Genomic DNA, 22,451 nt, shown 5'->3' with positions numbered 1-22,451 from the left:
TTTTGTGACGTGGTACATCAGAAGTAATTTTTTTATTTTAAAAAATAAAAATAAACTAGTCTAGAAACTCTTCATTTGCTACATACTGCCAATAGTTTGTTATAGTGCAGTTGATGCCCAAGAAGCAATTCTAGTATGATTTTTAATAAGTTTGGGCAAGACTCATTTTTGGAAAATTCTCCAAAGTTCCTCAGTAATGCTTTAACCACAGAACAGTCAGACCTCTCAACTTTTACCTCTTTGCCCCAGGTCTGGGACAAATAAGGTAACCCGTATCTCCTATCACAATCTCATGTCATGTCTTAGGCTATTGCTACTTGCTTTCCAGGAAATCGCTAGTGTCCTGTCCTGGTGTCCTATAGGTATATTCAGTGCTTCTGTATGGCCATTAAAGACGGCGCCATTACAGACTAAAGACACTTTACCAAGTGCATCTGCTTTAAGACCAAGTTGGCTGTTTCTTTTCAGTGCAGTTCATTTTTATCTTGAGGTAGTAATCTTCAACCATGGATCATCAATGTCTACTCACAGTGTTTCAAAAGAATTTAAGTACAGCTTGCTCTTCTGAAAAAATATTGTTAATATCTTTGTGGATAAAAAATCAATATTAGATTCAGCTAGTGATTAAACCTTTTTCTAATCAACTAGAAAATGTTTGACATTCACATGCTTGCAAACTGTCATTGACTATTGGTCCTAGAGTTTTGGAATAAGTTTGAGAAAGGCTTTTTCCCAAAACCTTTGGAGCTCAGTGAGGCTAAAAAAAAAACCAGGTGCATCCAAGATCTGATTTCAAGGTAAGATTTACTGCTTTACAAACACAAACATGATACTTGGTCTTAATAGAAAAATGACATAAGATACACCGAGAATATGTTTAGTGTCGGGAGAGCTGCCAATTCAGCACAAAACATACATTTTTAGGAGCAGGGAGGCGTGAAAATAAACTATATCTTACATTTCGGTGCATCAGAAACACTTGTTTAAAAAATATTTTGCTTGAATTAAGCCCTTTAGTATTCTTTAAGTGTCAAACTTTATAACTTGTCTTGGGCTCTGACCCTAATGTTTGATCTATATAACATTTCCATACATATCTTCTGACTAGTGCACTTACTGTTATGTACAGAATTAAAAATGTGTTGATTTGGGTATAAAATCTGGTTTGATACATGATATAAACTATTCAAAATTGTATATAAAATCCAGGAAATGTTTTTTTGTGAACTATTTATACTGAAGAATGTATTTAAATTAAAATAATTAAAAATAAACAACATGAAGTAGTGATCTGTTAACTAGACAGGTCAATTAGCTGTGTGCCTGTCACTATGGTTGAATAACTGCCACAGGGCTCAGAAGCATGCCATTTAAGAAGCATTTTATGATTAAGTGGTAACTTCAAGATTCGAGTTGGAACTATGCAACTAGTTCATAAAAGAGCCATTACATGAAGATAAACCTTTCCTGTCTTGTTGCTAAATTCCAAGTCTTTAATGATCCAGAAACGCCAGGATGGTATGTTTCAAACGCATTGGGTGTGAACTGCACCTTGAACTTGCCCAGCCCTTCTTCGGTTAAACCTTTTCACATAGCTGCTGCTGCTCCAGAGCAGTCCATCTCCTGGCCGGAGGCGCCCTCTGAGGACATGGAGCAGAGCTGTAGGGAGCTGCCGTCTCTTATGGTAGAGATGGCCCATCACAATATACCTGGTGCCTGCAAAAATAACCAAAATATAAATTCATAGTGTCTTTTAAATGCCATTAAGGAAGAAAAAAAAAAACTTTTAAGAAATGTCTAAGCCTGAATCTATTATTTTGAATCTCAGACACTAAACTCTCAGAAAACAGGTGGAAAGTCTAGTGATCTTTAGAAGATAACCAGATAATCGGCCTGTTAACAGTCAACATTAGAGAACAAAAGTCCTAATCACAATTTATCAGCAGGATTTTCCAGAGCACATCTCTAGAAAGACGTGGGAGTGGGTAGAAGCCACCTCCCCAACAAAGGGACTTAGCTAAACAGAGTTTAAACAGAGTCCCTTATGCATCCCTTCTGGCAACGGTGTTTCCCCACGCACTCCACCTGTAAATATTTACTGAGTGCCTGCTTTGTGCTCATCCGTGATGTTCCCACGGAGGCACGGGCAGTAGGGGGGCTGATGGAGCTTAAGTCACAATGGCCGAAATACCTGTCGTCTAAATTCTATTCATTTTAGAATACCCCTTTCCTCCCAAAAAGTGACCAAAACACCGAGCTGTGGCGCCCAAGTTACAAATGGTGGCATAAAGTACTTATAAAAGGTGGTCAGAGCAGTTTCGATACCAGGTTTAAATTCTGGACATGGCTTATTGCAACTGGAGGAGTCTAAGGCTAACATGTGGACTCGGAAGAAAAACCCGTCCGGAGTGATGTACAGGCGGTTCATCTTGTACAGCCCGTCCCGGTCCACCAGCAGAGTCACCAGCTGGATCCCTGAGCCGAGCACGTCCACATCATGCACGATTCCGTTCACTGCTGCTTTCAAAACACAAAGTTTGGAGAAATGCATAACGCTCACTTCCTTTCCTTTCCTAGTGCGTTTTTAACAAATCACGACATAGTCCACACGGGTCTGGGGCCTGCAGGATCAAGTGAGTGGGTTTCTCTAGGGTTTGGCTTTGGGTGTCCGCGTGCACAGCCGGGCGCTCTCCGCTCGCAAGGGCTCGCCCGGCAGCCGGGGCTCTGCAGCCCGGGCCCGGGAGGAGCTGCGGGGCGGAGCTCACCGAATTCGCTCGCGCAGTAGGACTCCCGCTCGTCCAGGTCCGCCCCGCAGGCGCGCGCGCAGGGCTCCGCGCCGGCATCCGTGTCCCTCCGCGGCGGGCTGAGGCGCGGCAGCGGCGCTGGCACCGGGGGCGGCACGGCGGCGCGCGGCCGGTTGGGGTGAGCGGGGCCTGCAGGGGCGTCGCCGGCGACGGCGTCCCGGGCGGGCGCGGGCGGCCGCGCGGAGGGGAAGCGCAGGGCCCGGGCGCGCGCGCGCCGCGGGGCGTCCTCCAGCGCGGGCACGCGGCGCGGTGACGCGCGGTTCTCGGCCTGCGGGAGGCGCGGGCTCGGCGGCCCGGCGGGCGCGCGCGCGGCCTCCCGGAAGCCGGTCCGGTTCTCGGCGGGCGGCGGGGGCTTCCGGCGCCGCGGGTCCGACCAGGCGCGCGGAGCGGCCTCGGAGGCCGGCTGCGCTCGCGGCCCCGGCGTCTCCTCCGCGCTCGGGCCCCCGCCGGGGTCGGGCTTCCTGTTGTGGACCGCCGAGGCTGCAGGGAGAGAAGAGGGGAGGCCCGGCGGGCTGAGCGGGGAGGGGAGGCGGGCGGAGGAGGTGAAGCTGCGGAGGGGACGCGCGCCTGGTGGGGAGGGAGAAGACACGGCCATGGGAGGGCAGAGGAGATGGGGGACAATGAAAACTTAGCTCGCACCTGCGAGAGGAGAGGTGGGGAGGCCGGGGGACCTGGGAGCGAAGAAAAGAGAACCGAGGGAAGGGGAAGGCGCTCAGGGGTGGGACGCCTCACTTTCTGGTCCCTTTCGTAGGCCCCGAAGGGTGACAGATGAGGGTTTTGCCGTCTTAAGAATGAGGCCAACTGAGAAAAAATCCTCTCACCACGTGGGAACATTTCATTTTGTTAAGGAACCTTTTCAAATGTATAACTTTTAAAATTACAACCACCTGTTTGTTCTAGGACTAAAGATAACTGACAACTCTGGTTAAATAACAAACTCTTTTCGCCCTTTAGTGTGCGTGTGTGTGTGTGTGTGTGTGTGTGTATCTATATATATACATATACATATATATAAACATCCGCCTTTTTGCTGTGTACAATTTGTTGAGAAAGTACCGAGAGCAAGCCCCAGGGGGAGAGGTCTCATATTACAGGTTCTCCTAATTGTTTAAGCGCCCCTGACAACAGAACTATTTGGTTTTCCCATCCATGTTTACATTGTCATCTTGGTCTCAGCAGAATCGAGCATTTGTGGGTGGATTTTTATCTGGCTCTTGGACACCACTTACTGTTAAACCACAGCTAAGAAGATTTTTTTAAAGCCTGCCTGGGAGGCAGAGGCCCCTGGTTAAGTATGTATAAAAGCACACACATCTTACATTTTATCCCTCCTTTGATGATGGAGAAAAAGCTTCTATATGATAAGGCGTGAAAACAATTTTTTTCAATTATTCATGATTTTCCTCAGCTCTGAAGGCAGGTTGGTGAGCACACTTCAGCCAGCTTGGAACCTGGGCAACTTTGCATGCATGCCCAGTTACACAGTGTCAGCTCCGCGTTCGCCTGGGTCCCAGTGCCCAACAAACAGGCAGGAGAACCCGTCTGGATTTTTCTTTCTGTTGTTTTAACGGCTGGTTCTCAGCATTTCGCTCCTCTTGCATTGAAGAGCTTGGCAGCTCTTGCAACACTTCATTTAAAGTGATTTATCTTGCCAAACTGACAATCTCCTTTAAAATCAACTTTCACCCTAGCAATAATAGCTGGTTATAGTTCCTGTTTTTGCAGAGAGGTTGATTCTGACTCATCATGGTCAACATTGTCCATATACAGCTGAATAAAGTTCTGGTGGCTATCCAATTCCTGACTGTCAACTGTTGACCTCACAACTGCTTCCCCATTGATATCGCCATCTGTTGTCATGGGAAAGATGGTCCGATATTTGGGTTAAATGCCACTGAAGTCATTCCATTTCCATGTGGAAAAATAACCCAAAGTAAATTGCCCTGTGAGGTGCGGAAGCTATTTTTCCCAGAGATAGTGAATCGAACAGAACATCCCCAAAAAAGCAAAATAAAAACACCTCCCTGCAGAAAAATCCCCCTTATTTCTTCATTCTGTCAGTAACTTATTTTCATTTCATGCACGAAAGTGTGTGTGTGTGTGTGTGTGTGTGTGTGTGTGTGTGTGTTAAAGACTCAGGTGTCGCAGGGCCATTCGTTGGGGCTGCAATGAGAGGGGAGAAATGTCCATTTTCGGCTCCCTTCGCCCACAGCCCCGGCGGGCGCACCCAGCGCTGCGGTCGCGGGTGGGACCCGGACGCGGGCGGGCTCAGAGCGGACCCTGCGCTCCTCCCGGCGCCCGCCACCGCCTCGTCCTCCGAGCCCGGCCCGCGCGGCTCCCGAAAGGCGCGCCGCGACCCCTTCTGACACTTTCCCTGCTCTGAGATGGAGCAACTACTTAACATGCAAAGTTTTCTCCAGCCTGCCGGGTTCGCTCGAGATCATTTCGGCAGCCGAACTGGCTTCTTTCCGAAAAGGCTGCCGAGACACACAAAATCTTGGGGGACACGTTTTGCTCCCTGCAAACACGAGCACGGACCCGGTGTCCCTTCTTGCAAACTCTGACCCCCTTTCTCGTTCCGCCCTTCATTGCGCCCTCTCCCCAGTTCCCCCCGCTGCCCCCCGCATCCCAGCCCCTCTCCCAGAGCTCAGCATTTCATCGATCTTACCTTTTCTCTCCGCCACTGGGGCTTCGGGAGATGATCCAATGATCAAACAGAGGAGCCACAGAGCTCTAGCTGTCATTTTCGTAGACGCGGTTCCCAGGCTCTAACACTGAGCCTGGGCTTTTTGCTCCTTCTCTCCCCCCACCCCTCTCCGCACCCCCACCCCCGTTCATGCTAATGAGGGGCAGCCTGTGGGGAAACGGGACTCACTCACTGGACAGACCATTGGAACAACACCCAGCCGCGGAGATTGCTCCCACTTCTAAGGGGGGACGAGCACATGGCCTCCCAAATCTGTCCCCGCGAATGTCTGTCCTGTGGGTATTGATAACATCAAATCCTAAACTTTAAAGCCCCGTGGGTTCGCGTCCTGGGCTGGGGGGAGGAGAGGGCGGGGTGGCAAGTGGAGAGACTCTGGGTGTTAAGGGCTAAGGGACCGTGCAGGAGAGTGAGGGAGAGCAAGTTTTTTTCTAGATTAACCCTACAGTAAACAGGCAAATTAGTAGATCCCCGGGGGCAAAGATAAGTGAGACACCTTCCCAGCTCTCATGGGATGGCTCATTTCCTCAAGAAAGGTGGATTTTTTTTTTTTTCTAAGAAAAACTCATTCTCATTCACTGCTTAGGTATGACTTCTTGAAATGTCTCTGTATAGTTAGTGGTCCTGAGCTCAGGGCCCTTTCCCTCAGAGTGAACAGAAACAGCACTGACCAAAGGGAAAATAAGCCCAGCATAGTAAACATACAGCCTACAGCTTTCCCGGCATGTATCTCATTTCAACAGCTTCAAACCCAAAAGGAAAGGGAAATGCATTGAGTGAAGGCGTCTAAAGCATCTGCGCCAACAGTGAGATGCAGCTGCTAAAAGAAATAACGAACTTTCGCTGCACTAATATCTTATGTCTCAAAAATAATAGTGCTAGTGGACTGGCTGGATTCTCGGGGGGGTCATGTTTTTAAGAAAGACACTGCAAAGCTGGAAGGAAAACAATGGGGTGGTAAGGGGACTGGACTCCATCATGTTCAAGTTGTTTTAGAAGTTATGAAGTGGTAGGTTTCATTGCAATTTTAGAAAGAATATTCTAACAGCCAAGATCTCCAAGAAAGCAGATGGCTTTGAAGGGTTGTGACAATGATCTCCTGGCCATTTGGGCCATCCAAAGAGAACATCATTTGGGGATACCGTAGAACAGGTTCCCGAATTCGGTGTGCTGTGTTTTGAGGGATACAGTGAGGTAAATGTGTTCATTTAGAGAAGAGCTGGCTGTCTAGTCACACACACAGGCTGCCAATGTGTTGGGAGGGTGTCTTCATGTTCTGTAGGCTGGTCCTTGACTATCCTCAGCTTGATAGCAATTTGTGGGACCAACTCACGTTCGCCAATCTCATAAAAAGCAGATGTATAAATCAGAATGTCATTTATTAATATGAGATGATATGGTAAAGATGATTCAGAGGTCTAATTCAGAAGGTTGCCTGTTGAGCACTAGATTGAATTGAAGCTGAAGGTGGGCTAATCTTCCTCATTCAGGTTTTAGAAGAGCAAATTCTCTATTTCCTCCAAAAAGTAAAAGAAATCTCTCCAGTCACTGCAAGGCTTAAATACACCAGAGTCAGCACCTCCAGCCTCCATCCAGGACCAGACAAATACTGTGAAATTCATGCTTTTGGAGACCAGTTTGTAGATGTCCTCAGATCCCCTTTTTTCACGTGCTTTCTTTAAGTCAGGTGGAATAAAATTAATTAGGCTTAAGTTTTCTCAGTTACAACCACATCTCAGACATACCTGTTTGAGATTATGTTTAAGTCACCCAGATCCAATGTGAGGTGTTCCCGAAACTCTTCTGTCGCTGGAATGTTGTGAATGCCCTGGAGCCCACACCCTGAAATGTAGAGGCAGAGATCCAGCTGGGTGGCTCCCACGGGCTCTTAGAGGCTCTCAGGGTGGCACCAGCCTGAAAGAACTTGTCAGAGTCCAGGGCTGGGTCTCGGGCAGCCCCCGGCTTGCAGATTCAGAAACCACACAGATGGTGGAAGGCGCAAAATGCTCAGAGACAGACCTACACCTACGTAAGCCAGTATACCACTCGATTAATTTACAACAAGAAATTGACTCAGACAGACTTGCCTGCTCGTGTCAGCCTGGCTAGCATTCTCTTTCTACAAACGAGTCACATGGGAAGCCAAATTATCATCGTGGTGCTTGGTAATACAAACCAGAGCGCCGGGAGTTCGTCATGTGATTGGAATGTTTAACGGTATTGGTTTCTCCTAGCCTAATGTATCCATCTCAACAATAGATATGTACACGTATCAGGTGTCAGAATCTAAGAGTTTAACAGCCTTCCTCTTTCCTGCCAGTTTCTCATATTTTGAGTGAGTCCATCTGCTTAGTAAATATTTGTTGAGCATCTACTATGTGTTGTATAAGAAAGAATTTGTGCCAGTATCCTGGCATGGCCTCTCCTAAAACTCTTGGAATTTCCCAAGTGATAGAAATGTCTTTGTTATTCATGAGCTTCCTGGATCACACCTGAGTTTATACTAATGAGGTGACTCTTGGAGGGCCCTTTGCTAACTTCAGGACAGGAGCTAGTCACCAGAAAGACCAACTATGGGATTAGAGAGCCAAGACTTTGAGCCAGCCAGACCTCCAGGGTGGAGATTGCTTTCACTCAGATGGCCAGTGATGGAATGCATCAGGCCTTCTCATAGAAACCCCAGTGAAAACTCAGTGGTGCTTTCCCGGCTGGTGAACACATCGATGTGCTAGGAGTATGATGCGTCCTGATGTGTGGAGAGAGAACAAGGAAGCTATGCACTTGGGCTCTCCCCGATCCCACCTTACCTGTGCCTTCATTTGGCTGGTCCTGATTTCTATCCTTTATAATAAAACCGTGAACATAAGTATAGCACTTGTCCTGAATTCTAGGACAACTATTGAACCCGAGGGGGATTGTGAGAACCCTCCAGATTTGTAGCCAGTTGGTCTGAATTGAGGGCAGTCTTGGGGCGGACCTGCATCAGCTCCAGGTGGTTAGAGCCAGAATTGAATTGCAGTCCACCATTGGTGTTGAAATACTATGGGCCAGGCCTTGTTTTAGAAGCCAGAAATACCAGTCATCATCAGTCTTCAAAAAGAGTACAACACAATTGCTTTGGTTCCCATTAGGTAAATTAGCGTCACATTCTAGTTCTGTTTCAAGACCATCTTGATTGGGACCAGGGTCTCCCCAAATCCTCAGACTTTCACAGACAGCCCCTAGGTTTACTCCCGCAGGCACTGGCCCAGATCCTGGGATGTTAGGACATAAGTCTTCCGCTTACGTGGCCCATAGACTACTGTGAAAAGTAACATTCAATTATAGTGTTAAGTGCAGTATGAGAAAGCTCTACCTGTTAGGAGTGGTCCACAGGAAGTGGAGGCCCAGCAAAGGTTGCTGGAGACAACACAGAAATTCTGGTCTGAAGAATGATTGGGGTTGACCAGGTAAACCAAGGAGGGCAGGCACTGCAGTCTGAGGCAACAGCACGCACAGTCATTGACGTACGAGAGAGCCTGTGCATCCCTGTGCATCGACCCAGGCAGAGCGCCGAGGAAGGCTTCCCAGGGCAAGAAGGTGCTGGAGAGCCTCAGCGCCCTGTAGACGGACCACCCACAGGTAACGGTGAGCCCCTGAGTGGTTGAGTAGCTGCTTTTTAATTCTTTATTTTATTTTCCTATCACTCTACATTACTGTAATGGAAAACTTGGAAAATGAGAAAGGTATAGACACAATAACTACAAAATGTGGGCCTTGTCTCACCCCGCGGCCCTGCCAGCAATCACTGCAACGTTCCCAGCCTCTTCCTTCCAGGTGCTTCCTTAGGTATCATTTTTACACAGGTCCCCGGTCAGAGCGTCTGCGCGATTTTGGATCCTGTGTTGTTCGCATAACACCACGACAGCTCTGCTCCCCCATTTTACGTTTTGTGTATACAGTTTTGTGTCCGGCTTTTATTCAATTAAAATTGTTAAAATAGTATTACAAACTTTTGGTAAATGTGAACTCTCATAACTGCATAACATGTTCTCATTTTAGACAAACCCTAATTCGTGAACATTTTCTGTTCACACATTCTCAGTTTTTGCTCTTGTGACCCCATCGACAGAGGAATGGCTATAGTGTGACGTAGTGAAATACTATAGAGCCAGGTTTCTCAGACTCAGCACTGTTGACATTGGGGGCAGATAATTCTTTGTTGTATATCATAAGATGTTGACCATCATCCCTGCCCTTATCGACCGGATACCAATGGCACCCCACACCTCCAGATGTGACAACCTAAGGTTTACAAACATGCAAAACTAATCTATGAAGTTAAAAGTTAGGATAATTGTTATCCTTGGAAGTAGGCAGTGACCAGAAAGAGTACTTAGAGTTGGGGGAATCTGCAGCATTGAAGTTTTCTAGAGCTTGACCTATGAATTTCTGATATTGTAAATAAGAAATGTTACTAGTTTACGTAGTTAAATCTGTTGGGTCGGGGGTTTTTTGGTGACACTTCCCATCCCTTTATAAAAACCTACATTTATATAAGTAATACATATTCATTCCAGAATAATTAGATATTACAGATAAAAAAAGGAAAAAGTCAAATATAATCCTATGTCTTGCAACGATTATTATAAGTATTTTGATGTATTAATTCCCAGACTTTTTTCTACACATAAATGTACATGTAAATACATTACATAATTTTTTATATAAAAGTGGGATCGTGGTCCATACATATTTTATGAAATGGTTTCTAAATTTTTAATATGTCAACATCTTTCCATTTCAATAAGTATAGGTTTCCATCATCATTTTTTTTTATGATTGAATTCCTAGACATTGCATTGCTGAATCAAAGGATATGGTGATTTCAATATTTTTGCTACAGACTTCTGAATTGTCCCCCAGATATACTTTGTCAGTTTAAGTAGACCAGTAATTTGCACAGGCATGCAATAATGCCTGTTTCTCCACACTGAGATAGCAAATCATCATTATTTGATATTCGTGCTTTTATAAAGAGGTTTTTTTTTAAAAGGTTTTTCTTTGTTTTAACTTATATTTCTTTGATTGCTGGTGATATTGTATGCTTTTTCATAGATATATTGGCCATTTGGCTTTCTTTTGTTAATTTCCTGTTCATATTCCTTGTTTATTTATTAGGATGTTCTTATTTTCCTTTATGACTTTAAGAACTATTTATAGTCTAAGAATTTTAACCCTTTGTCCATTATATATATATTGCAAATATTTTCTTACAGAATTTTGCTTGATTGTTAACTTCTTAGTGACTTTTTGGCCATAGAACTTTTAAATTTTGTATAGTGCAATCTATTGTTTAACAATGTCCCTGGTGGCTTTTGTCATGCTTCAAAAGACTTTCGCCAACTCAAATTTTAAAATTTATATATATATATGTATATAAATATATTAACCTATATTTTTCTAGTGCTTATAGTTAAATCATGATTCCATCTGGGATTTATTTTGGTATGTAGTATGAGGTAAGAATCTAATTTTATTTTTTTCTCTCAAATAACTAGGAAGTTGTCTAATCCAATTGGCAAGTAAATCTATCCTTTCCCAAAGTCGAGATGTCACCTTTAACACAGAGAGTGTTAACTTATAGTAAATGTACATCTATTTCTAGACTTTCTACCCTGATCTATTACTCCGTCTGTTTCTTCACATGCCTGTATGGCCACAGTGAGGCATTGTTATAACTATCATGGTGTTATAATGTATCTTTCTTTCCAAAACTTATTTAGGCTATTACAATGTTTTTTCCAAAGTGAATTATAGAATTACTCTGCTAAATTTTAAAATCCTGTAGGATTTCAAAAATTTTTCCTTAAATATATAGATGAATTTATAAAGGAATTGACAGCTTTTCTGTACTGTCTTTCTGTCCATGAAAATGAGATATCTCTACATTTCTTTGAGTCTTCTTTTCCTGTGTCAGAATATTTTCATTTTCTTCATCTAAGGACTAAACATTTCTTGTTAAATTTATTTCCTGGGTATTTTATATTTTTAATACAATATAGAAAGGCTCATTTTCCCTCCACATTTTCTAACTGGTTTTGGTGGGTGTATAGAAAAGCTACTGATTCGTGTGTATATTCGTATTTACCTGATTACATCCCAATTTGTGTATGTCCAAAAATATTCCAAACTATTTTTAATTGATTCCCTTGTGTTTTCCAATAGAAAAACATATACTTTATAAATAATGATATTTTGCCTCTTCCTCTCCAATATATATTTAATTTTTTATTTCATTAAGGAGAACTTTCCAAACTTTGTTGAATGATATCACAATCATCATTTTTGTTTTATTGGTCTTCCTCATTAGTAGAGAACACTTCTAATCATCCATTTTCAAGTGAATAAAGGCTCAATTTCGCTTCAAGTATATTGAGCTATGTCTATCTATGTACCCATACCTTTTCACACCTTATGAATTTGACAAATATTTCTATTCCATTGTGACTTTCTTAACACTGATCATCTGATTATGTATTCTATGTATTTTACCTTCTCTCTCCTCGTTTTTATCTCTTTTTCCTTTTCATTCTAGGAGACATTCTCACATTTGTACATCACGTCCCTGCTTTCATTTTTTAGTAGTATCAACTCCACCTTGGCTCTTTTCAATAAGGATTTTAATGCAAAGGAACTATTATTAGTTAACTCCTGTTTTGATTCATCCTATTGTTCTTTCATCTTAGTCTACTCCCTTCTTAAAATTTCCTGATTCACAAGGATCATTTCTTCTCGTACTTCTGTGAGAACGCCTGTTTCTCAATAATGTCTTCAGGACTCTTTGTGATCACTATTTGAGGTATGCTCTTCCCGTGAGCATTTTTAAGGTGAAGATATTTTTATTATTTATTTATTTATTAATTACAGTTGAAGTTCAATACTGTATTAGTTTCAGGTGTATAACACAGTGGTTAGATATTTATATGACTTAAGAAGTGATCCCCTCAGTAAGTCTAGTACCCATCTGACACCATACATAGTGATTTCAATATTATTGACTATATTCCCTACGCTGTGCTTTACATCTCCTTGACTATTTTGTAACTGCTAATTTGTACTTCTTAATCCCTTCACCTTTTTCGCCCAGCTCCCCAACCCCCCTCCCATCGGGCAACCAGGGGAGATATTTTTATTACAAAATATTACAAGCATTCAAAAAGTTATTGAGAATAATATAATGAACACTCGTATAATATGACCCAATTATATTTGCGTCATAGTTTTTAGTGTTAAAAAAAATTGCAAATGCAATTGGTTGCCAGTCTCCAGACGGCTGGCTTCTAGTGATATTCACATCCCGTGTAGTCTCCTCCCACATTTCAGCAGGTCTGGTCTGAGTGGCCAATAGCATATGGGAGAAGTGATAATATTCATTTCCAAGATTAGGTTACAAAGAGACTGAACTTTCCTGTTGGGTGTGCATTCTTTTTCTTTTAGATCATTTACCCTGGGGAAAGCCAACTGTCATGTTTGAAGGACATTCAAGCAGTCTCTGGGAGGCCCACATAGCAGGGAACTGAAGTCTTCAACCAATAGTACAAAGACACGGAGGCCTGCTAACCACCAGTAAGTGAGCTTCAAAGCAGATTTTCTCCCAGTTGAGCTTTCAGAGAAGACTGCAGCCCCAGCCCATAGCTTGACTGAAACCTCCTGAGAGCTATGAGCAGAACCACCCAGCTAAACTACTCCCAGAATCCTCAGCCATGGAACGTGTGATTAATAAATATTCATGCTTTAAGCTGCTAAATTTGGGGGTCATTTGTTTTGCAGCAATAGGTAACCAATACACAGATGAAGGATCCTTATGCCCCTCTCTAATCCATTTTCTTATTCTTAAATATGTGCTCATAGTTTAAGAAATGATTTTTTGAATTAATGCATAATTAATGCATAATTAATTCAATTTTTTTCTCAATTTGGGTACTTCCTTGTCTTATGTTACAATGAAATGAAAAAGAACGTCTATTGTCAGTAATTATAATTATAATAATAGTGCCGCCTATTGAGCACTGTTCCGAGTATTAAATCTTTATATCAAAATATGAACCTATATTTTTATCATCCCAGGTTTACAGATGAGTAACAGAGGCACAGTTACTTGGATTTGGTATCATTTGGGTTATACAGCTATAAAGCAAGTGCTACCAAAACCATCAGGTACTACCAGTGCTCTTTACATAAGGTAGGGAGGAAAAAGAAGGGACAAGAGCCAATTAGCATAAAACATAGCCCTCAGAGGCTCCTCGGCAATGGCCATGAGGTCTGAGTTGATCATTGTAGCAGCATTCTTCTATCCCTTATTCCATATTTCCTTTACCTTCAACTGGGCAGGGCTCTATGCCTGGTAGGGAGACCCAGAACCTTATTCCTGTAGGATCTGAATTCTTGGTAGTCCTGTCTTTATTGGATTGCTGTACTTCTGTACTTCCCCATTAACTGGGTCTTTGGGACAAGGGCACCCTAAGATGGGCCCCCAGGGGGTCCTTGGGTTCCAGACTTTGCCTCCTTCCTCCACTGAGTAGCAGAGCAATTTTCTCCTTGGGAATCACATCGATCACACAGTCTAAGCTGGGGCTGCTGTAACAAAGTACCATAGACCAGGTGGCTTAAACAACAGACATTTATTTCTGAGGGTGGAAGTTTGGGATCAGGGTGCCAGCGAGGTTAGGTTCTGGTGAGAACTCTCTTCCTGGCTCACAGATGGCTGCCTCCTTGCTGTATCCTCATTTGGCAGGGAGAGAGAGGGAGGGGGAGGAGAAAGGAGAGAGTGGGGAGATGGAGGGGAGGGGAGAGGAGAGGGAGGGGAAGGCAGAGGGAGAGAGGGGAGGGAAAGGGAAGAAGGAAGAAAGGGCTCTGGACTGTTCCCCTTCTTACAAAAACTAATTCCATCATGGTGGCTCCACCCTCATGACCTCATCTAAATCTAAGCACCGCAAAGGCCCACCACCTGATACCATAACATTGTGGGTTAGAGCTTCCGCATATAGATTTGGGGTTGACATAAACATTCAGCCATAACAGTGACCTCTTTTCTGTCTACTGATTCAGCAACATGAGGGGTCCCAATAGCCAATGGGTAGCCTTGGCTTCCAATGAATGGAACCATGATAGTGTTTCCTGGTTTACCCATTCCTCCCTTGGGCGCTGGGACTCGCCCTTGAGTGTCAGGTCACTGGCAAGGAAAGCAAAAGGTTCTTCCAGCGAATTAGTAGTGGCTGTAGTGGGAGGGGCCACTCCCACCTCCTCTCCTTGGTTCCTGGACGCGTGCATTCTGGCAACGTTTAAATCCAGGAGTGGTGGTGCTAGCAGAAGTCCCGCAAGCAAGGAAAGCAAAACCAAACCCAGAACTCGAGTCTCTCCCTGCGAGGGGGAGGCGCTGTCCGCACACCCCAGTCTTGCCATTGCAAACAAGGGATGATTGTTTTGCCTCTCAGAGCGCGACCCTTCCCCTCAGAGAAGCGCCCTCTGCTGGCCTTTCCTAAGATCTGCGACCACCGGCATCCTTTTTTGACCCCTCTACCTCCGTTGGCTCCTCACTCACTGCCTTTGGCAGCCTCCTTTTATTGTGAGAAGTTTCACTTGTCTCCAAGTTTTATTTATGGTGTTTTTTGTGGTTCTGCTTCTCACCCCTCGATGTTTTTGTGGAATTTCCGAGACGAGTAGGGAAAAATGATAACTACTGTAGGTTAATTTTCAAGTATGATAAATTCCGGATGTTAACATTATTGGATTGTATTTTAATATTAATTCTGATGTGTTTTCCGACATTCTTAAATGAGTTTTGAAAATTCGAACTAACACAATACTAATAAATACTTATATTTATCTGAGCCTTAAAAATTAAAATTACGAAGTGATCCAGTACAAAAACAGGCAGAATTAAATGATGCTGTTAGAAGTAAGGCTACCGGTCACCCTGGGAGGAGGTCAGGATTGGGAAAGGCTGAAGGAGGGCTTCTGCAGTGACTAATGTCCTGTTTCTTGATCTGGGTACTGGTTATACAAGTGTGTTCAGTTTGCGAATATACTTGAACTGAACACTTAATGATATGTGACTTTTCTATATGTTAAGTGTTGATAATTGTTCTTTTAACTCAAAAGTAGAATAGCCTATAATTAAAAATAAATCATGATTCTAGTAAATACCTGATCTTTATCTGACTCAGTTGAAATGTAAAGGAGAATCTTACGCAAAAACTTCAAATATCTGAATTTTGCTATTTTCTTCCCTATATTAAGGATACTACCTTTATTACAGGTATAATCTATCTTTCCTGTGGTAAAAATGGGTTTCTCCAAATAATCGGGTCTATAGTACATTATTCTCCAAATAATTGCCATTGTTTGTCTCCTCACACGCCAGCCTACCTCCCTTGACAGTTCTAGAACCAGACCCAGGATCCAGCAAGGGCCTCATCAAAGGTGGCTTTATACCTAGCTTACCCTGAGTGTCCCCGAAATTCTGTTTAGAATCATCCTTTGACCTACTCCTCACTTTGTCCCTGAGACTGTTTGGGGAACAAAGGAAAAGTGATAACAGGGACAATTGGCAAGATCCTAAAATGTTTTTGGTGAAGCCCATCAATAATATAATCATACCATCCCTGTTTGTCAAGCCTCGAAGGCAGTTCCTAAGCCTGGGCAATGTCGACATTTTGAGCCAGATCATTCTTTGTTATGGGGTTGTCCTGTGCACTGTAGGGTAATCGACAGCATCCCTGGCCTCTACCCACAGATGTCACAACTCCCCAAGTCATGACAATTAAAAATGTCTTCAGATATGCCAGAAGTCCCCTCAGGAGCAAAACTGACCCAGTTGAGGAGCACTGCTCTCAAGTAAGTCAAACTATCAAGGTGAAACGGTCACCTCGACCAACAAACTACCTACCCTTCCAGGCAAACGTCATGGTGATTTGACATAGGAGAGCATTTGTAAATCTTCAAGCTGATTTTAAACCAAAGTCCAAAAATGTTCTGTAATATATGTTAGTAATTTTACCTTTCTTCTCAGACCATAAATAATGTGATACAGCAATCATTAGTTAAAAGCTGTTCACTTTATTCCAAGATTTGACGCCTTCGTTTGTTAATAATGTCAAGTACAGACACTAACTATATCATGAAATGTAACGAGAGTCTGTGACTCCTTAAAAATTCACAGTCTAGTATCTTTCACAGCAGGTTTGCTGCCAGAACACAAGTGAAAACCACCACTACATCTAAGCCAAAATGGGAAAGGAAAAGACTCGTAGCCACATTGTGGTCATTGGACCTGTGTATTTAGACGAGTCTACCACCACTGGTCATCTGACCTACAAATGTGCTGGGATCAACAAAAGAACACTGAAAAACTTGAGAAGGAGGCTGCTGAGATGCGAAAAGCCTCCTTCAATTATCCCTGATTGTTTAATAAACTGAAAGCCGAATGTAAGTGCTGTACCACCACTGATCTATCTCCTTATGGAAATTTGAGACCAGCAAATATTATGTGACTATCATTGATGTCCCAGGACGCAGAGACTTTACCAACATGATTATAGGCACATCCGAAGCTGACGTGTGATACCAATCGTTGCTGCTGATGTTGGTGAATTTAAAGCAGGTATCCCCAAGAGTGGGCAGACCCTTCTGCCTCATACGCTGAGCGTGAACTAATTGTTGGTGTCGATGAAATGGGTTCCATCGAGCCAGCCTACAGCCGGAAGATGAACAAGGAAAATGCTGAGGAACTCAGCACCTAGGTTAAGAAAATTGGCTACAACCTTGACACAGCGCTATTTGTGCCAGTTCCTGGTTGGAATGGTGACAACATCCTGGAGCCAAGTGCTAGCACGCCTTGGTTCAAGGCATAGAAAGCCACTCATGAAGATGGCAGTGCCAGTGGAACCATGCTGCTTGAAGCTCTGGATTGTGTCCCACCACCTTGTCCAACTGGCAGGCCCTTGGGTCTGTCCTTCCAGATCATGGTACTGTCCCTCTGGGCCGAGTAGTGACTGGTGTTCTCAAACCTGGCATGGTGGTCCCCTTTGCTTCAGTCAACAATCAAAACTGAAGTTAAAACTGTAAACTGTTGAAATGAGCCATGAAGCTTTGTGTGAAGCTCTTCCTGGGGACAGTGTGGGCTTCAATGTCAAGGGCATGTTTGTCAAAGATGTTCATCAGGGCAGTATGGCTGGTGACAGCAAAAATAACTCCCCAGTGGAAGCAGCTGCCTTCATGGCGCAGGTGATGAGCCTAAGCCATCTAGGCCACATCAGTGCTGGCTAGCACCTGTGCAGGTTTGTCACACAGCTCGCACTGGTTGCAAGTTTGCTGAGCTGAAAAATAAGATTGATTGCCATCCTGGGAAAAAGCTGAAAGATGGCCTTAAGTTCTTGAAATCTAGTGATGCTGCCGTTATGGATATGGTTCTTGGCGAGCCCGTGTGTGTTGAGAGCTTCTCTGAGTATCGTCTCCTGAGCCGTTTTGCTGTTTGTGACATGAGTCAGACGGTGGTTGCTGCGGATGTCATGAAAGCAGTGGACAGGAAGGCTGCTGGGGCTGCCGAAGTCGCCAAGTCTGTCCGGAAAGCTCAGAAGGCAAACGAATATTATCCCTCCTCCCTGCCACCCAGTATTAATAGTGGTGGGAGAACTGTCTCAGAACTGTCTCAATTGGCCATTGGAGTTTAACAGTGAGAGACTGGTTAATGATAACGATGCATTGTAAAAGCTTCGGAAGGAAAAAGGAGAATGTTTTGTGGACTATTTGGCTTTTTTATGTGTGGCAGTTTTAAGTTATTAGTTGTTTTTAAAATCAGTACTTTTTAATGAAAACAACTTGACCAAAAATGTCACAGAACTTTCAGACCCATTAAAACAAAATTTAAAGAGAAAAAAATCCCATTCTATGTCACCTAAAATCAACAGTGGTGACAGAACGATTAATACAGAATGCTAAAAATAAAATGTACACAATTTGTGCTAAGGAAAGGTGCTGGTGTTTTCCATGGCTAGCGAGCATTCCTCTTTTTCCTTTTAAGGAATTGCCTCTTCCTCATTATGGGAATAATTGGTGCGAGGCTAATTCCTCTGTGGCCCCATGAATCAATAGAGAAAGGTCCATCTTCAAGCTGGACCAGTTGCAAGTTTTTCCCTGGAACCTTGATTCTGGAGCGAGTATCCCCGGACGAAGCAAAGTATCAGAGGCACTTATTGCAGCTCCAGCCACGTGACATGGGGCAGTGAGGGCAGCGGTGGTGGCATCCTGACCAGGCGTTTCTACCTCTGAGAATCACTGTGCTTCCAGATTCTTGCTTTTGGGCAATTGGCATGTCCTCAATTCTTGCTCATTCCCAAGCCTGGTCCTCCAGGAAAAGAGTGTGTTTCAGGAGGGAAAGACTGGTCAAGAATTTCAGATTTCAGAGTGAAGTCAAGCAAGATGAAAGGTGTTTCTTAAATTTGCCAACTAAGAGGTCACTGTCAAGGAGTGTGCCCTGCGGCAGGGGAGTGAGTGGGGTGTGGCAAGTGGAGAAAAGGAGACAGTGGACCTGTGGAGACCACCACGGATCAGTGTGGCTGCGTGGGAAGAACACACCCAGGTCTCATGTGAGGGGCTCAGGACCAAGGGCGAGCTTCTAAGGAATGGGGAAATGGTAGGATGTTTAGGGGCTCAGAGAAAACAGCCAGTCAGTAGAGGAGGAAGCTAAAGAGTAGGCAAGAGTGGGTAATTAATGGGCCTATCCCTTTGGAGTGTTTACTAAGTGCCAGACAATTTCCTGAGGGGAGAAAGGATAGGTTCAGAGAGAGAGACTGCCCTGGGACTGGCCGAGTTACAAGCCTTTATCTGACACAGGTAAAAAAAGAAATGGGGAAGATGACAGAGGTGAGGGAAGAGGAAAATGCGGAATTTGCATCAGGCAACCTGAATCTGGAGAATTCAGTAGGCACTTAGTAAATGTTTGCTGACTTCAGCTGATGCACCACGGTGGGTGAGCCACAAAACATCTATGAGAGAGAAGGGGCTGGGTTGAGAGGGAGGATGAAAGAGAGGAATGAGGTGGGAGGGTTCGGCGAGCATGCTGGAGGCCTAGGCAGAAACCCGAAGGGCAGAAAACACAGGAATTTGTCCTGCCCAGTGTTGGGGGCTGAGCTTTCTGTTATGAGAGCAATCTTACCTTTGGAGACCAGGGAGACGTTGTCACTGTCCGTTGTCCCCAGATCCAGTCTACTGGTGGGAGGCAGGAGACAATTTGGTTCAGATTTTTTGATCACCTACTTCATGCAAAGACCTAATGTGGCCACCAACTCTGAGATACCAGGAACAGAGCTGGAAATTATCTCGTGGTCTTCATTTGTTAATGTGTTCTGGTTTAAAATTTTCAGTAGTGCATTCCTAATCTTAAAAAGGGGGATGAGGATATTAGTTAAACTTCTCCATTGGTTGCTTAGTGTTTTTTTTTTTTTAAATAAACGTTTGATTTTGGAATAACTTCAGATTTACATAAAAGTTGCAAAGATGGAGCCGAGAGCGCCCTTATACCCTTCACCCAGTTGCTTCTAATGTTAACGTCCTCTATTACCACGTACACTTGTCACCACTAAGAAATCAACATCGGTACATTAATGGTAACTAAAGATGGGATACGGATGGGACTGTATTCCGATTCCACTAGCTTTTCCACTAACGTCCTTTTTCTATTTCAGGCTGAAATCCAGGACATTACGTTGCATTTCGTGTTTAGTAAGTTTTCGAGTAGGCATTAACTCAGTGATATTACTCTCTTACGAGTCTTGCAGGAAGAGTTTAAACTTTCAAATAGTCAGCTGAATGGGTGTGAAACGCTTAAACTCTGATCGTATTTCTTTTACAACGCTAATTCGCAAATAAAACACACACACACAGTACGTTCTAATTACAATTTGTTCTTCATAATAGTTTAGGGACAGAAACCATATATTGTGCTTATTACATTTGTGTGTTGTAACAGCACAGTTGCTTTTCTATGAACTCTTCCTCGTACTGGAGTAAAATGTTTGGCGACAGCACAGTTGAACCTGCTCACACGCCCCTTGGGATAGATGGGGAGAAAGTATCGCACGTGTGGCTGCCATGGTGAAACTCAGTTTGAAAAGGTAGACAGAAGAAGAGGTGTTGCCATATGTTCGGTTGGTTTTTTTCTTTAAAAAGTCAGTAAAAGTTAAGCAAGAAAAATACTCCTCTTTGGGGTCAGACCTTAGCTTTCACTTGCAGTCTCATTTGCAATGGTTTTAAAACGTGAAGACCCATTTCTTAATTGTAAATACAATCATCCTCGAGATCACTGGAGAGGCAAAATAACCACATTTCCGAATCTACTTTTATTATGTCATCGGCGTTCCTCCTCATTGTTCTCTTCACCAAAATGAATCTCCGTGCGACCCAGATGGGACTCGAACCCACAATCCCCAGCTCCGGAGGCTGATGCCTTATCCATTAGGCCACTGGGTCACCACAGGATCCGGCTTCTCACTCCGTCTCCTTACGCGATGTCATCATCGCGTCCCGCTCTTGCGCTCCGCGGCCTCGCGCCGGGTGGTGTGTGTTTTGGGAACCGCCCCCAACGGCGGCAGCGCGCGCCTGCGCCCTTGGCCCAGATGCGGGCGGACCCCGGCCACCGCGCCGCACCGCCCGGGGCTGCGTGGCTCGCTCGCGGACGCTCGTCTTCTGTCTGTGGTTCTTGGAAGGTTCTCTGCCCTGGCTGCCCCTTAGGTGCATCTGGGGAACTTTAAACAAAATTCCAATGGTTCTACTGCGTCCGTTCTAATTCTATTTACCAGGGTGGGAGCCGGCGTCTGGCTTTTACGGTTTCCCTGGACCTTCCTCTGCCACTGGCCTCTCGCACAGAGTAAGGTCCTCCCTCACCCCCTTCAACCTTTCCATTCCTACAGCCCCCTCCGTCTCTCTCTTTTCTGCATTTAGTCAACGTACATTAATTTGATAACCTATTACGTGCTGTAGACTGTTGTTGGATTCCAGTGTGAACAGGCTTTTCTTTAAATCTGCCCTTCTACCCCACTCATCTACATCTATCTTCCTCCCTGTGTCCTGTTTACCTCCGGATTAAAGGGAAAATGGATATAACACGGTCCCTAAATACAAAATACTGATTTTTTTTTTGTAATTCTAGAGATTTAAAGACTTTCTGGTTCCATGCACAATATCTCTAGGCTTCTTGCGTGTAAAGATGCTGCATTTGTGGTTTTTAAAAATACAAATTTTCGTTTTCTTAGACGTATATCTGTTCATTATAAAACTGTATAATATATGGATAAGCCAAACGAAGAAAAAATTGAAATTGACCGTAATTCTAGCATTCAGTTAAGCACTATTAAAATTTTGGTATAAATCTTTTAAATCTTATAGGCCACTGTTTTATTACCTGTGGACCATGAGTCATCCAGGAAATGCTTTTCATGAAAACTAAGACATTATTAGTGAATAATATTTCACAAATCGTGTAGCACTTGATGGTACAGAGCGATGGTGGGTAAAACTGGCACCTTAGTGAATCTAGGCAGTGACACAGAACTAGTAAGTAGTACTTTCAACTTAAACTGTCGGGGGTGGGGGTATTAGTGATGGAGGGAGAGCCAGCTTCACTTAGGATTATATCCTTGATGATACTATAAGAATTATTAATTGTATTAAGTATCAACCCTTGAGTACACACCTTTACAATATTTTATGTGACAAATGGGATGTGTGCATAAATCACTTCTGTATACCAAAATACAGTGTTAGTCTCTGGAGGAAAACATTTGTGCAGCGTTTGAGTTGCAGGCTAAACTGCTCCTTTTTTGCTCAAACAGTTTTTACTTGAAAGAATGACTGACAGGCAAACTAAGACTATTCAGACTTGGTCACACTTGGATTTGCTTCTC

The 22,451-nt window shown here is 43.9% G+C and overlaps 1 protein-coding gene, 1 long non-coding RNA gene and 1 other non-coding gene across 3 annotated transcripts; 1 reads left to right on the top strand and 2 right to left on the bottom strand.

Moving 5' to 3' along the window:
• Positions 1-785: 785 nt before the first annotated feature.
• CUNH17orf58 (chromosome unknown C17orf58 homolog) lies at positions 786-5,599 on the bottom strand. The gene is made up of 4 exons (XM_036223530.1): positions 5,473-5,599; positions 2,766-3,284; positions 2,326-2,517; positions 786-1,716 (listed from the first exon to the last, which is right to left on the bottom strand). Exons 1-4 carry the CDS (start codon positions 5,546-5,548, stop codon positions 1,526-1,528), a joined length of 978 nt encoding a protein of 325 aa, XP_036079423.1. The 5' UTR covers positions 5,549-5,599; the 3' UTR covers positions 786-1,525.
• On the top strand, positions 5,589-18,713 carry LOC107502176. The gene is made up of 3 exons (XR_001594933.2): positions 5,589-12,349; positions 12,988-13,116; positions 16,729-18,713. It is a non-coding gene; the product is annotated as an uncharacterized LOC107502176 (long non-coding RNA).
• Positions 18,714-20,945: 2,232 nt separating this feature from the next.
• Positions 20,946-21,018, bottom strand: TRNAR-CCG. Its single transcript has one exon. It is a non-coding gene; the product is annotated as a tRNA-Arg (tRNA).
• Between the last annotated feature and the right edge of the window lie 1,433 nt (positions 21,019-22,451).

Source organism: Rousettus aegyptiacus, unplaced genomic scaffold (assembly GCF_014176215.1).
Source record: "Rousettus aegyptiacus isolate mRouAeg1 unplaced genomic scaffold, mRouAeg1.p scaffold_m13_p_6, whole genome shotgun sequence".
In the NCBI taxonomy this organism is placed as follows: domain Eukaryota; kingdom Metazoa; phylum Chordata; class Mammalia; order Chiroptera; family Pteropodidae; genus Rousettus; species Rousettus aegyptiacus.
This window is presented reverse-complemented; position numbering and strand designations above follow the sequence as displayed.